General features: G+C 40.8%; 1 protein-coding gene across 1 annotated transcript in view; it reads left to right on the top strand.

Annotated features, from left to right (window-relative positions):
- Window positions 1-12,077: 12,077 nt before the first annotated feature.
- Window positions 12,078-16,451, top strand: part of LRRIQ1 (leucine-rich repeats and IQ motif containing 1) — a 155,566-nt gene continuing 151,192 nt past the window's right edge. Inside the window, exons 1-3 of the mRNA XM_015405489.1 lie at window positions 12,078-12,218; window positions 12,429-12,537; window positions 15,228-15,322. Coding sequence (XP_015260975.1) covers window positions 12,078-12,218; window positions 12,429-12,537; window positions 15,228-15,322 — 345 coding nt within the window. The remainder of the gene's footprint in view (window positions 12,219-12,428; window positions 12,538-15,227; window positions 15,323-16,451) is intronic.

The following is a 16,451-nucleotide window of genomic DNA, read 5'->3' as shown; positions in this document are numbered from 1 at the left end:
GTTCGGTTCCGACATTTTCGCTTGTCCGCTTGACCGCTCGGCTGGGCTGACAAGGCTGGGCGAGGTTGGCCGCGAGGCGAGGTATCAAGGAGCGGCGAGGGAGCTTGCCGGGAAGCGAGGAGGCGCTGCTGGAGCCGGGCGGATGTGACCGGGGTTCGCGGCGAGGCGGGGCGAGACGAGGCGGAGCTAGTCTAGCCGGGAGAACCAGCGCGGTGTGGCGGGCAATTCGAGGCGGCGCACAACGGTGCGAAGCGATGCGAGGCGCTGCGAGGCGAGGCGGGGCGCTTGCGGGGCCGGATGAGGCGAGGCTTGGCTGAGTCTGACGGAGCGAGGCGCCGGCGATTTAGCGGTGATCCAAGACGTGGCGGCAGTGGCGGTCTCGATCGGCTTGGTGCGGCTTGGTCTCCTCCGGGTCGTTGTTCAGGAAGGTTGAGATCCCATCCTCGTCGCCAGTGAAAAGTACTCAGAACGAAGAGTGATTTCAGCAAGAGTACTTTATTAGGTGAAGAAGAAGACGAAGAAACCCCGGCACGCAGGCCGGTATATGTACACACAAACCCACCACCAAACACACCCCCTAGTCACCCTATAGGTTATTTACAGTGGCTGAGAGTCCCATTGGCTCTTGGCCGCGGACCTGGCCCTCTGGTTGGTGCGAGCTAGGATCCGCTCCGCTATTGTTCTGCAGGAACGAAGCTTTGGGCTTGTGCTTGACCGCATGGCCCAACGGTCGCGCACGTGGTAATGGCGGATACATTACAAAAAGAAAAAGAACGAATTGAATTGCTCTTCTTCCCAGTTTAATGGGATTTTCAAAATAACCCTGTTTAGCAAATTTAATATTTTTTGCCATTTCTTCCGACAAGGGTAGATTAACTGGTGGTTGGAAAGCTGTGGGAAGCCAACAAAAGGGTGGGGAGTTAGAAAGAAAGGGATCTAAAAGAAATGTGATATATGTGAAATGTGTATTATCCTAATAAAAATTTGTTCTAAAAAAAAAAAAAAGAATCACAAAACTGAGAAGCCTGTAGGAGAGCACTTCAACCTCCCAGGACATTCAGTGGAGGACCTCAAAGTAGCTGTTGTATTGCAAAAGAATTTCAGAAATAGACTAAAACAGGAGATTACTGCATTACAAATTATCACAACACTCAGGACAATGGCACCCCCAGGGCTTAACAGAGATATTAACCTCTTATCTCACTACACATGCTAATGTAGGGTTACCAGATAGGGTTGTCAAGTCCTTACCCGCCCCCACTTGGCAGCCCTATTACCAGATGTCCTCTTTTTATTATTTATTTATTGTATCCCGCCCTCCCTGCCGAGGCAGGCTCTGGGCAGCTTACATTAAGTTAAAATACATTAAAACACAGAGGTATAAACACAATACAATGTCATAACATTCATAGAGATAAACAGATCACAAATACAGAAAGGGCTGGTGCAGTACTGGTGGTGCCCATCCTCTTTCAGGCTCTTTTAAAATGTCCTCTTTTTGTGTTGGAAGGTTAGAAGTATTCCTAGTTAGTAACAGTTATCACAGCTGAAACAGTAGGGGTATTTAAAATGAGATTTGTCATAGTGATCACGTGTTTGAAGTACTCCGTTGGGAAATATGTCCTCCTTTTTTTGCTTTTCAAAACATCATTCAGTTCTAACATCTGTTTGTAAGCTTTCCCCCCCTCCTGTATGCTAATTTGCTGCTATTCACAGGTCTTAAGTAAAGGTAAAGGTAATGGTTCCCTTGCTCGAAAGCCAGTCGAATCCGACTCTAGGGTTGCGGTGCTCATCTCCGTTTCAAAGCCGAAGAGCCAGCGCTGTCCGAAGACGTTTCCGTGGTCATGTGGCCAGCATGACTAAACACCAAGGTGCACGGAACGCTGTTACCTTCCCACTGAAGTGGTACCTATTTATCTACTTGCAATTTCTTGCTTTTGAACTGCTAGGTTGGCAGGAGCTGGAACGAGAGACGGGAGCTCACTCCATCATGCGGCACACACTCGGGTCTGGAACTGCTGAACTACCGACCTTCCACAGCCTGCAGTTCAGCGTCTTAACCACTTGAGCCACCGCAGCTCCTACAGGTCTTACAAACTGCCTTAACCCAATTTCACTATTATTTCTATTGCTCAGTTACTTGCATCTTGACTCTAATTAGTCCTTCCTAGCAACACCCTCCCCGCCGTCTTCCTATATGTAGTGTTTGCTGCTGACTTCTGTTTCAGTGTATCTGCAGAAGTGTGCATGCACAGGAAAGCTCATACGCAGAATAAAATTTGTCGATCTTAAAGGTGCCACTGCACTCAAAGGTTGGTCTCCTTCCTCAGGAACGACTAAAGCGAATGTTAAACCGTGACTAGTTTTAACCTTTGTCACTTTCCGTAGCCAGCGATCCTTCTCTCCGTTTCCCATTCGTTGTTGCCATGGCTACACTTCCTGTAACATTAGGCTCCTCGCTGTAGACTCGCGGTTTCAGAAGTAGGTTGATACTTAATGGAATCAGAAAACAAGGAATGTCACGGTGGCTGTAAGTTCTGTGCAAGGAAGCGACAGCGGTTCTAGTCTGTGTTTATGCAAGTCCCTGGGATGGCGCGGGACGGTTGTTAACTATCGGCTAAAAAGAAATTACAAGTTCCAAAGTGCATTGGGGCGCCGCTGAATCTATGAAAGGAGTTGTTTCCTCGGTACACTCTGTGAGTCGTAGTCCTCGTGCGCCTCGTAAATGCTAGCCAGGCAGCGCGGATACATTCTGAGAACCTTCTTGTTTCTGACAATCGATTTTCTAGAGGGGTTAGTTGAGCACGGCTGCTCTACCAATACCAAAACAGCTGTGTTTGGAAGGTGATTACCGTTTAATTAGTGCGCGTGCGTAGAGCCTTTCTGCGTATAACGTGCACAGCGCGGAGAGCTGTTTAATAAGCGGGAGAATGTGCGTTCGTATGTGAAGGTTAGTACTGGAGAAAGTGGGTTGCTGTTTATTGTTTTAGCTTTGTTTTTAAGGCAGGAATCTGTACTGTGTTTGTACTACAACATGTATGTTGATGGTACTGTATAAATGAATCTGTTTAACGTGTTTTTATTTCTCCTTCCAGGGAGTTCAGGGTGGCGTCCATACTTCGAGGGTCTCCTTTCTAGTTTCACAATAATGCAGTGAGGTAGGTTAGGCTAAGAATGTGACTGGACAAAACTCACCCAGGAAGCTTCATGGTAGGCTGGGAACTTGAAGCTGACACTAACCACAAGACTATGCTAAGCTTTAAGGGCAACTTTACAGATAACACTTGAAGGTGCTTCAAAGTTTAAATTGTTTCAGTGCTATCAAAAACACCCACTTTTTAATTTTTTTAAAAAATTGCATGTTATTTGTGGTCTACTTTTCTCTCTTGGACTCAAGATCCACTACACAGTGTCTGAAGACATACTCTGAGACACAATACTGGCCATAGGAAGCAAACATGATAACATGGTTATACAATGGTCTTTAAGGAGTATCTTCAAATCAATGCCTTAATATTGAGCCATCCTTCCCCATAGTCTTATGAATATATTGGGAAACACTGGATTTCTCCAAACTTTTTGTTTAGAAAACTTCAGGAGCTCCCTGTTGTAAGCATGTTGCACACACACCAGTTGTAGCAATATATGGTGTGTCCGTCTGAGTTCCTTGGAATACCTTGGTGTTACAGGCTCCCTCATCCCACGGGGAAGGGCTGGGATCATTGTTAGCACCATAGTGTTCACAGAAGAACAACCATGGAATTTATGTCTGCAAAATGGTGGGAAGTCACAATGGCTGGCTAGCAGCAGTGTAGGAGTTAATGGTGAAAGTGCCGAGTAGGATGGCCAGTTCCACTAAGGGAAATTCCTGGAGATTTAGGGGTGATGCCTGTGGAGGGGAGGATTCGGGGCAGGATTTCATCTAGAATCTCCATTTGCCCTCTGAAGCTGCCATTAGATTTACGGGAACTGATCTCTGTAGTCTGGAGATCAATTTGTAATTCTAGGAGAACTCCAGGCCCTAGCTGGAGGTTGGCAACCCTATTACTAAAAAGACACAGAGTGATGCACCAATGAGCAACACTGACTAATTAGAGGGACAGTGGGCGGGAAGGCAGGTATTGAGTCTCTCCAACTGAAACTTTGTCTCCAGCTTACTTGACTGTTTCTCCTCTGCGGTCACCAGTTATTTTCCTCTATAATTTCTGTAACCTTGCCTATGGGTGTTAATGAGAGTCAGTGTGGTCTGGTGGTAAGATGTCAGACTAGGATCTGGGAAACCCAGATTTGAAGTTTCAGTTCGCTATGGAAACATGCTGGGTGACCTTGGGCCAGTCATTCTCTCTCAGCCAAACTTACCTCACAGGGTTGTTGGAGGATTAAAATGGAGAAGAGGCAAACAATGTAAACTGCTGTGGGTCCCCATTAAGGAGAAAAGCAGAGTGTAAATAAAGTTAACTCATTAATTAATGAGGAATGGTGATTCTACTTTTAGGTACATCGGAATCAATCATATTTTTCTGCCTTCCAGATCTGCAAAGTTGCATATATAGTTAAATACTGTTATTGACTTAGACTTTAGATTGGTCTTTTTGACTTACACTACTGATTTCTATTAATGGTCCTTCGTGGTTGGCCTGTTATTTTACAGGCCTCAAAGCTTAATTTTTCATGGAGGTGACCTTGAATGAATAAAACATATTTTAGGCTTCCGGTCTGGCTAAGATGGAGGACTGAAGCGTTTCGCGATCGTGCGAAGCGAGCGACGGCCACTTTTGACAGTTTGGGCAATACACAGCCCAACGCATCACTCCCCAGCGAGGGGGGGGGACAAGCAGGCAGCAGCGCCCTAGAGGGAGTGTGAGGTTGGCGTAATCCAGCTTCGGAAGAAGCTGAATTGGGCTTTGACCTCCTCCCACGAAGAAGGCAAGTGCCAAGCAACTCTATAGTGGCCGATCGAGCCGGATTACCGGCATAAATTCTTCGTCAGCCGACCTCTTTGAAGAAGGACAACAACTGTGAGTTAAAAGAAACAATGCGAAACCCGTTTTGAACGTGCTAGATAACAAAAACGTGCCGCTTACCTGAACTGAGTTTGGAGTCAATTTGAATTAAGCGGTTGAGCGGAAAATGAATAGTAAATCCCAGAAATCCGATTCCGGAGAGAAAAAAGTTGATTGAAGCCTTTAAAAACTGTAAAAACGCTTATTGTTTAACATTCCTGTGGTGAAGATGGAGCCGTGTGCGCAACTGTAAAATCGAAACTCACGAACAATAGCGTGGGAAGAGCAGGCTGGTGTCACAAAGAAAGAGGTCCGTGTGAAACATCCAGGAAGTTGAATTCCTAGACGGGCATTAGCGAAAGGAAGACAGTGGAACTTTTAAAGGTGCCGGACCGGAAGTGAGTTTTATGCGGAAGGAAGGGCCTGCAAAATACCAATCTGACCTACTCTACATGAAATTACCATAGAGAAGTTGCGCCCGACATTTTGAGGAGGACTTCAACTAAATTTGCTTTTTTAATATATTTCTAAGGGTCTTTGGAAAGCGTAAACAGAGAGGCATGGAGGACTAAATCTTATCATCTAGAAGAGTGCTTTATTTTGCGAATCTGTGAATTGGAAAGAAATCGCCAAGACGGAGACCAGGAGAGGCAAGAAAAGAGCCGACTCAGACCCAGAACTTAAACCGGTTGTGAGACCTAGGATTGGATCTACTTCAACCCCCAAAATGTCAAGGTAAAGAGAGAAAAAAGAGATGCAAGCCTCCATGGAAGCAATGGAGAAGAGAATGACAGAGGCAATACAAGCCATGGGGGAGCAGATAGAAAAAACATTGGGGGACCAACTGGAGAAGCAAACTCAGATTCATCTGAAACATCTAGAAGAAGTCCAAGAGAAGAACATAACAGCATTGAAGGAATTGGTTACTACAGAAATAACTTCAATCAAGCAAGAAATGGAAGGAGTTAAGAAGGATGTTCAAGCAAATGCAACCAAGACTACAGAGACAGAGGAGAAGATACAAAAAATAGAAGAGAAACAAGATTCTTTGACTCAACAAATTACAAGATCAGAGACAATGATGGAGTTCAGAAGGATGCAGACTCATCTGAGATTCAGAGGCATTAAGGAAACAGAGAATGAGAACTTAAAAGAAAAAATGATGGAAGTGATAACGGCTTTTCTGGGCGAGGAGGAAGGGTCAATGGACTCAGACTTTGATTTGATTTATAGAGTGAACTCCAGAATTGCAGAAAAGAAGAATTTACCAAGGGATGTAATTGTACAATTTGTAACAAGATCAATAACAGAGGAGATATTCAAGAAGCAATTCAACGTCCCTTTTGTAATAGAGGGAAACAAAATTATGGTGATGAGAGAACTCCCAAGAACAATACTGCAAGACAGGAAAAGGTATAAATCCTTGGCGGACAAACTCAGAGCTTTGAGCATCAGATATAGATGGGAGATTCCACAAGGTTTATCCTTTACGTATCAAGGTGGGAGGATTCAGATCAGATCGATGATGGACTTTTATAAATTTAAGGCGGACAATGCGGACGTCTTTGGAGAACTTTAAAATAAAACGCATAATGGAGTACAAATTGTTGTCATGGAATGTTAATGGATTAAATTCACCAAACAAGAGGAAAAGAATCAATCATTGGATACAGAAACAGAAATGCAACGTGATATGCTTGCAAGAAACACATATTAGAAAACAGGATATAAAATATTTAAAGAATGCTTTATTTGGAATTGAATTTTGTTCTGCGGCCTCAAACAAGAAAAAAGGAGTTGTGACATATGTGAAGAAGGAGTTACAACCTACAGAAATTTTTAAGGACATAGATGGCAGATACGTGGGTGTGGAATTAATGATTCAGCAGAAAAAAACATTGTTGATCAACGTGTACGCACCCAATGGAGCAAAGGAAAAATTTTTTAAGGATATAACTGACCAATTACAACAATTGACTTATGAGCAAGTTATTATGGCCGGAGACTTTAATGGGACAATAGATCGTCTAGACAGAAAACCACAAAAGGACAACGAATTCAGCGGAAAATTGCCAAAGAATTTTTTTGAATTAGTTAAGCAAGAAAAATTAGAAGATGTTTGGAGGAAATGGAACCCGATGCAGAAAGACTTTACTTTTTATTCCAATAGACATTGCTCTTTTTCCAGAATTGATATGATTTGGATGTCTGAAGAATTATCAATGAAAACACATAAGACTGAAATTTTGCCAAGATGTAATTCAGATCACAATCCGGTGGTATGGAGTTCCACAGAAAGGAAAAAACCCTTTCTGTGGAGGATTAATGAAGACTTGTTGGATAAGAAAACGGTAATTGAGATGTTAAAGGAAGAAACGAAACAATTCTTTCAACAAAATTTAAATAAAGAAACACCGATACAGATTGTATGGGATGCTTATAAAGCGGTGATGAGAGGAATTCTCATCTCGCAAAACGTGAAGCAAAAAAAGGAAAAACTTCAAAAACAAACAGAAGTGTTAGAAAAAATTGCTCAGAAAGAAAAGGAATTAAAAAAGAAGCCTGGAAAAAAGCAAATTATTAAAGAATTAAAGTTGCTGAAGGAACAACTGAATGAGACTTGGAATCAGGAAATGTATTGGAATTTAAAGAAGTTACAACAGAAATCTTTTGAAGGGGCGAACAAACCGGGAAAATACTTAGCTTGGCAACTTAAGGCTAGAAGAGAGAGAAGAATGATAACCAAAATAATAGAAGATGGAAAAGAGTTCGTTGATCCTAATGGAATAAAGAGATGTTTCTTCAAGTATTATGCTAAACTATTCCAAACAACTAGAGTTGATCTTGAGAAGATTAAAACATATTTAAAGGAGATTCCACTACCAAAAATAAGTAAGGAATACAAAGATTTATTAAATGGTCCAATTCAAAAAGAAGAAGTGATGAAGGCAATAGAAGAGACAAAGTTGGGGAAGGCGCCTGGGCCGGACGGATTTACAGCGAAATTCTACAAAAAGATGAAAGAAGAAATTTCCCCGGTCCTGGAAGCTTTAACCAACGAAATAAGAGAAAACAAAAAGGTGCCGGACTCATGGAAAGAAGCAATTATTTCTTTGATTCCAAAGGAAGGACAAGATTCAACAAATGTAAAGAACTACAGGCCAATATCTCTTTTGAACAACGATTATAAAATCTTTGCAAAAATTATTGCAGAAAGGGTGAAAAACTATTTACAAACGGTAATTTCTGAAGATCAAGCGGGCTTTTTACCCAAAAGGCAGATTAGAGACAATGTAAGAATAGTAATGGACGCAATTGAATATTATGAAAAGCACCCAGAAAAAGAAGTAGCTTTTCTGTTTGTTGATGCAGAAAAAGCTTTTGACAATCTTAATTGGAATTTTATGCACCAGATGATGGAAAAGATTGAAGCGGGACAACATTTTAGAAATTGTATTGAAGCTATCTATTCTGAACAAAGAGCTAAAATAAATGTGAATAAAGAACTGACAGATAACTTCAAAGTACAGAAAGGAACAAGGCAAGGTTGTCCGTTATCACCGTTATTATTTATCTGGGTATTGGAAATACTTTTACAAAAAATACAGTACGATCAAGAAATAAAGGGCTTGACACATAAAGGACACCAATACAAATATCGAGCATTTGCAGACGATGTAATGTTTATGGTGGAAAACCCAACAGAAAAATTGACATTGCTTTTTCAAAAAATAAAGGAGTTTGGAGAATTGGCCGGCTTTTACGTAAATAAGAATAAAACAAAACTTATATGTAAAAACATGATCAAACAAAAACAAGTGGAACTACAAGAACTGGTACAATGTGAAGTAGTTAAAAAAACAAAATACCTTGGAATTGAATTAACGGCAAAAAATATAGACCTATATAAGAATAATTATGAGAAATTATGGACTAAGCTGACTCAAGATTTTAAGAAATGGGATAAAATGAACTTATCACTGATGGGAAGAATATCAGTTATAAAAATGAATGTCCTACCACGTTTGATGTTCCTGTTCCAAACAATACCAATTCTGCATAAAACGGATTTGTTGGCCAAGTGGCAACAAGAGTTGTCAAAATTTGTTTGGGCAGGCAAGAAACCAAGGATCAAAATGAAAATACTTTGTGATGCCAAAGAAAGAGGAGGTCTACAAATGCCAAATCTTAGACTATATTATGAAGCGGTTTGTCTAACATGGATGGATCAATGGGTGAAGCTTGAAAATGACAGATTGTTGGGGTTGGAAGGGCATGATTGTAGATTTGGCTGGCATGCATATTTATGGTATGACAAGATAAAAATGGACAGTTTTTTTAAACTTCACTTGGTGAGAAAAGCTTTGTATATGGTATGGACAAGATATAAGAAGTACCAGAGTGACTTAAGACCATTGTGGATTGTACCAGTAGAAGTGTTGATATCTTACTCAAGACAGCGAGGTAGAGACTGGTTGCCATATAGAGATTTAATTAAAAAAGAGGGAACAGAGTGGGTAATGAAAAAGCAGAATGAAATTGAATATGAATATGAGTGGTTGAAATATATGCAGATTTATGATCTTTTTAGATCTGACAAAAAAAACTATGGTTTTAGAGAGGAAAAAAATGAAATTGAAAAGGTATGGGAGAGTGGAGGAGGAAAAAATATTTCTAAAATGTATAAGGTGTTGTTAAAATGGTATACTGAAGATGAAACTGTTAAAGAACAAATGTTAAAATGGGCTATTAATATGAATAAGGAAGTGGCTATGGAAACCTGGGAATATTTGTGGAAAAATTCTATTAAGATCTCGACATGTACTAATGTTAAAGAAAATTGTTATAAGATGATGTATAGGTGGTACATGACACCTAAGAAGATTGCAAATATGAATCAAAATATGTCAAACAAATGTTGGAAATGTAAGAGGCATGAGGGCTCATTTTATCATATGTGGTGGACTTGTGAGAAAGCTGTAGACTTTTGGACAAAAGTCCACAATGAAATGCAAAAAATATTGAAATGTTCTTTTAAAAAAGCACCGGAAATTCTGCTTTTGGGACTTAAAATGGAAGAAGTCAATACGACTAAAAAAACTTTACTCTGGTACCTGATAGTGACAGCGAGAATGATTTATGCTCAGTTTTGGAAGACAGAAAAGGTACCAGAGGTTGAAGAATGGATACAAAAAGTTCTGTTCATGGCACAAATGGATAAGATTACAAAAAAACTGAATAACAAAGAAGACGATGAGTTTTTTGGAGAATGGAATGATCTTAAAATTTATCTGGAAAAGAACTGGGATGTGAAACAAAACTTAATATGTTTAGATCAATATTAAGTCAAACGATGTTATCTTTAGATTGTAATGATGAAAAACTGATATTGTTGATGATATGAAGTAATTTGGAGCAGGGGTGGAAGCATTGTGGGAAGCCATTGGAGGGAGGGGAGGAACTGGGAATGGGGTAGACAATTGATAGAATGAAATGTTTTATATGTTGTATTCCTGAGAAAATAAAAATTTGTTTACCAAAAAAAAAAATAAAACATATTTTAAAGACGTTTCCTTAGGACTAGAAACAGGTCATCCAACAAGTACCTCTCCATGTTATTTCTGTTATATGTAATATGTTTGGTATATGCCCAGTAGAAAAGAGTAAGAGTCCAGCAGCACCCTCAAGACTAACAAAATTTGTGTCAGGGAATGAGCTTTCATGAGTTACTGCTCCCTTCTTCAAATATCCGAAGAAGTGTGCAGTGACTCACGAAAGCTCATATTCACCACCAATTATGTTAGCATTTAAGGTGCTACTGGACTCTTGCTCTTTTCTACTGCCACAGACAGACTAACATGTCCACCCATCTTGTATATGCCAATTTACAACCAGCCTAATTTTTTTTTTTAGTATGTATCACCTTGCACTTACCTACAGTGAGGAAGCTCAGCAAGTTTGGTGTAGTGGTTAAGTGCACGGACTATAGCCTGGGAGAACCAGGTTTGATTCCCCAGTCCTCCACTTGCAGCTGCTGGATGACCTTGGGCAAGCCATAGTTCTGTCAGAGCTGTTCTTGAAAGAGTAGTTCTTGAAAGAGCTCTCTCAGCCCCACCAACCTCACAGGGTGTCTTGTGGAGAGGGGAAGGGGAAGGAGTTTGTAAGCCGCTCTGAGACTCTTGAGTGAAGGGCGGGGTATAAACCCAATCTCTTCTTCTCTTCTTCATTTACCATGGTGCAGCCTACTCACTTCTCCTGGAGCTCTCCACAATCTATTTTGGTTTTCACCATCCTGAATAATTTGGTATCAACTGTAAATGTGGCCACTATACTGCTTCGTCCCAATTCCAGATCATTTATGACTGAGTTAAATAGAATTAGTCTCAGATCTGACCATTGTGGGACTCTACTGCTCACTTTTCTCTATTTAGAGAGCTTTCAGTTTATTCCTACTCTCTGCTTCCGGTCATTTAACCAATTTTTAATTCATAGGACCCATACTCTCATCCCATGACTGTTAAATTCACTCAGGAATCTCTGGTACAGAGCATTGTCAGAAGCCTTTTGGAAGTCCAAGTACACAATGTTTACTGGATCACTTGTATCAACAGGCTTGTTAAGCCTCTCACAGAACTGCAGAAGGTTGGTGAGATAGAACTTCCTTTTGCAGAAGTTATGCTGATTCATTCCTCTTTGAGCTTAATAATAGCATTTGTCCAATATTCTGCTGATGTTTAAACTTGTCAGGCTAACAAAAGTCATTTGATGTCATCCTACTCATATGTCCCTTCAACTTCCAATTGAAATCAGTGGGGATCATCATAGGGAGGAAGCTCAGGAAACAGTCCAGCTCCCTTCTAAAAGCCAGGCACCTTTCAGCGAATAGTCCTCCTCTCCCTATGGAATACTTATACTGAATTATAATTTCATTTGTGTTTGTTTTTTATTTCTTTGCCCGGCTTTAAGAATCAGCTATGACTGAAGAACAGGACAACAATATAATAAATGTAAACAGTTGGCACAGCCTTCAGTAACATATAGTCCCTTTACACCTTCCATGTCCCAGTGAGAGTAATGGAGGACAATCATGATGATGATAGTATAAGACTTGAAGAAGAAATAGAAATTGAATTAAGCAAAATCAGCATTTCCTCTCTTGAAGTTGATGATCCAGACATAGATTCATCAGCTGAAGCTTCAAGCGATAGCGAACCTGTAAGTATTTAAACCTGTAAGCAGTCAAAATGAATTCTGCACTCTCATGGCACACTTATCCATCAGTAGAATATTGTATGCATGTTACCCTTGTGGGGAGGAGCTGGGTTGAGCTATCTGTATTTCTAACTTTTCTGAAGACAATTCTAATTTGAAAATAATTATGATGAAAATTGAAAGTGTAGAATTTAATTGAAAATGCGCATTTAGATTTCAGATGAACTGCCAGATTCGGTCCGCCGTTATTTAAATTTTGTGACAGCCAGAAGTCAAAATGCAGAAAGACTCTTACAAGATTTGGACAATGATGACATGTTAAGTAAGTTGTGATTTAATCAAGTTAGCTTGGATGACCATCTAGTCACCTGTTTCCTAAGTTCTCTTTTGGTGTATGTAAACCTAATGGACAGGCCTATTCAAATGAAAAACTGTACATTCCTGTGAATGCTCTATTCCTTTATTGCATTGCAATTCTGCTTCATCAGAAGATTCTAATGCAATATATTACATGACAGAGTAGGTAGAAGGTAGGTTGTAGACCACTGGCTAATTTCTTGTAAACCAATTGCTGAACTGGTGGTTGCTGAGAGTTTTTCAAAGAAACCTGGGACTAGAGAAGCTTTGATCTGTTTCCGCAAAGCATTTCAACAAGATACTAGTCTAACAACAATGTATTTCTCAGGTTCATTCAAAGGCTGCTGTAGATCTTTGGCAACCTTTGTACATAGGGTTCCATGAGCCCTCATCACAGCCTCTTCCTCCCCCTTCTCCCATTATATAGGTTTCTTCCTCTTTTCTTTCCCCTAATTTTGTACCTCCTATATTTCCTTTAAGTCCTATCATGTCTCCAGCAGAGGGACAATCTTTCATATTCTGATAGGAAAGGCATCTGGATAGGATTGGCAACAGCTTGGAATAAAAAGCAATGTCCCAGCCCTTTCATAAGGCTACAATGTGTGGAAATAGGCAGGTGAAGCTTTTCATTGCATGAAGGTAAATCAAAATCATCTGGTAAATAACATCCCATTAAGCTACAGGGACCTTTTTCTCTAGGGTAATAGTAACCTTGCATCTGGAGGAAGAATCAGAATGTGGCTTTCATGCACGGACCAAGTGTTGGTGGCATGTCCTCTGCTACACTGTCTGGTGCTTAACCATGCTAGCTCTTGATGCTGGCCTTGCAACAGATTAGTTATGTTATTATTCTGGCCAGCTTTCCAAAGCTACTGCCATTTTAAAGTTCAGCAAAGCAGCCAGTTGTTATGAACTTGGTATGACACCATTATAACAAATGCCAGTTTTACCAGTTAATGATTACCAATCCAATCCAATCCAATCCAAAGCCTTTTATTGGCATATAAATAAAGGTACAGTAATCTAAATACAAAATCATGGAGGGTAAAATTAAAATTGCATAGTAACATCAGAGAGTAACATCATAATAATACCTAATTCATAATATCACTTATCAGGCCGTAGGACCATAGCACTGCAGAGAAACTTTGCTATTATTTCAGTTATTTCTGTATCTGGATTATCGAGAAAGAAAAAGAGCTTAAAATAATCAGGAGTCTCTAAAAATTGGCCTAATATGGGATATAGAAGATCCCGACGGGACACCAAATAGAGAGGGCACTGGAGGAGGACATGGGCAACAGTTTCAATACAGTCCTTCATACAAGGACAGCACCTGCTATAATAGGGAATCCCTTGGAATCTGCCAGATAAGGTAGCTGAAGGAAGAACATTAAATCTAGTGAAGGATATGGCTCTACGCAAATTTGGAGCTATGAGTTGATAGAGGTATACTGCTGGAAGATTTGCATTAGGAACAATCCCCAGATTTAAGGGAGTTAATGATTACTCTTGAACCATAAGTTCCCAAAAATATTTCAGAGGGGATTGATCATACAACTCCATGTAGTTGTGTTAGAAATTTTCTGCTTTCTGTGTTGCTGACAAGCGTCTGTTTTGATTTCTAATTCTCCCTTAGCTGTCTTAGTGTCACAACCAGTTTTTCTTCTGTCTCTCTTAGTATCAGGTCAGTCAACCCTGTCTGGCTACAAAATACAAAAGAACCAGCAGAGAAGCAGAACTGTGTCTAATTTCATCATCTTACGGGGAATCAAATAATTGTCTTGGAAACATGCTTCCGTTGCCCATATCTGATCATTAGGTTGTAACTCAAGGCCTCTCAGTAATTAATCAGTGTATCTTTAGCCACATCTGTCACATTAATGTTTCTGAAAGGAAGGTTCTCTTGCCTCGGATTGATCTAATTTAGACTATTTGGAATTGCCTGGCAAAGCTCTGTTTTTCTGATCAGTCCAATACTATCCTCAAACAAATACAATCCCTAGCTGGATATTTCTCTGTTGTCTTTTATTAAACCAATAGTCATTCCTCATTTTTGACCAGAGAGATGGCCTACACAGACAGCCAGTTTATAATCTCCTCTCTTTGCTACTCTAAAAGAAAATAATCTTTTCCTTTTGGACTGGGCCGCCTGCCTAATAATTGGTTTCAGAATCTGTCCCAAAGTTTGTGGGTCTATTGATGAGACTACAGGAGTTTCCCACTGACATATATTTCATATCTTTGCCTACGTTTCGTTGTCTGCATTTTACTTTTTGAACTGTGGTGGCTGTCATTCTGAATTTTAATAGAGAGCTGTCTGAGCGTACAAGGTTAGGAAGTTAATAGAAACCCTGCTTGGACACGTGTCTTCCATAAATTATAGTTTAGTGTACTCTTGTTTTGTAAATTTAAAAAATATCAGTGAAAGATGTTGATTTTAGTTGTGTAAAAAAGCAGGCCACACAAGACTGGAGGCTTCTACCCCTGTTTTATGGAAGATATGTGCTCTATGAGAGTAATTTTGGTATCAGTTATAAAATGATAAAATCTGGAGATTTAACTATTTTGTGTTGATATGCATTGGGAAGGTAGTTCATCTTACTTGTTCTGTTCTGAAACAGTGTCCTAAATTATACACCATCTTCATTACAGGAGATATCTACAATGTAGTTCCTAACAGTGCTTCAGACTGCTTGACTGAGTTGGCTTCTGAATATAATGAAGATCCAGAAGAATTAAAGAAGAGGGTACTTTGAAAAAAACCCCCAAAACTATATAGTTGATTTGATAGATGTTTGCTGGACTTTATTTCTTCATAAGCTGGGGAAAGTCCCCCAATTTTAGTGTGAGCAAACTTAACTATGAAGCACAATCAGGCAATAAATATTAGTGCAATAGTCATTTATTTTGGCTGGATTAGTAATAACAGAAAGAATTGTTGGTTGCAACATGCAACAGCATATAAAATTTGTCACTACTGCCCTGATTCTTTGAAATTTGTCTCCAGAGTCCTCTTTGTTGGATCAAGAGCAAAGCTCATTACTGAACTGAGTTCCTTCTCAGAAAAATGAGCAAAGGATGCTCTTGGCTTTTACAGCTGTTTTCATCCTTAGGACCAGATTATGCTATTGGTTTAATCTTCCTATGGTTTATATTCCTGTTGGTACAAGTTCCTCTCTTTGAACTGCTATCTTTAGGGGTAGGGGACTGTAGTGGAACAGCCCTGCTGACCCATGCGCCCATTCCATTTCGGCTCCCTGAGGCATCTAGGCACCAGCAGCCATCCCGAGCCTCTGCTCTCGGAGAGGTTTGCTCACATTTCTCCTTTGGCATACTACTACCGCCTGGTTAATTCTGGAATTACTCATTAAGAGGGCCACCATTCCCAGCTTCTCTTCCATAGTGGTGATTAGGGCCACACCTAGTGCCCATGTCTCCTGCTCCCCAGTTGCGACTGGTTACCACAGGCACTTATGCACTCACAGGGAATTAGTAATCTAGCAGTCACACACCTCCCTTCCTCTGGCTCCCATTTAGAATAGCATGTTCAAATAGGGGAGGTCTATGTGGTATGGAGAACAATTACCAGCATTTGAAATAGTAAAGAACAAGGGGGGACCCACGATACTCGCGGGGGGGTGGTGGTGGAGGGAGGCAGAGGAGGAAGCAGGAGGAGGAGGTAAGTACCCCCCCCCCATCCTGCTGGTTCCCCCCTGTCCTCCACCCCCCTCCATCTCCCCCCCAGCTCCTCTTCCCCCCCCACCCGGTACTGAAGCCAGGGGCGAGCGGAGAGCCCGCTCGCCCCTCGCTGTTTCCCTTCCCCCCTCCCCCTCCCAACCCGGCCGCCCTCCCCTCCCCCCCCGGCGGCCGCGGGCG

Source organism: Gekko japonicus, unplaced genomic scaffold (assembly GCF_001447785.1).
Source record: "Gekko japonicus isolate JY-2015 unplaced genomic scaffold, Gekko_japonicus_V1.1 scaffold2091, whole genome shotgun sequence".
NCBI classification, from domain to species: domain Eukaryota; kingdom Metazoa; phylum Chordata; class Lepidosauria; order Squamata; family Gekkonidae; genus Gekko; species Gekko japonicus.
This window is presented reverse-complemented; position numbering and strand designations above follow the sequence as displayed.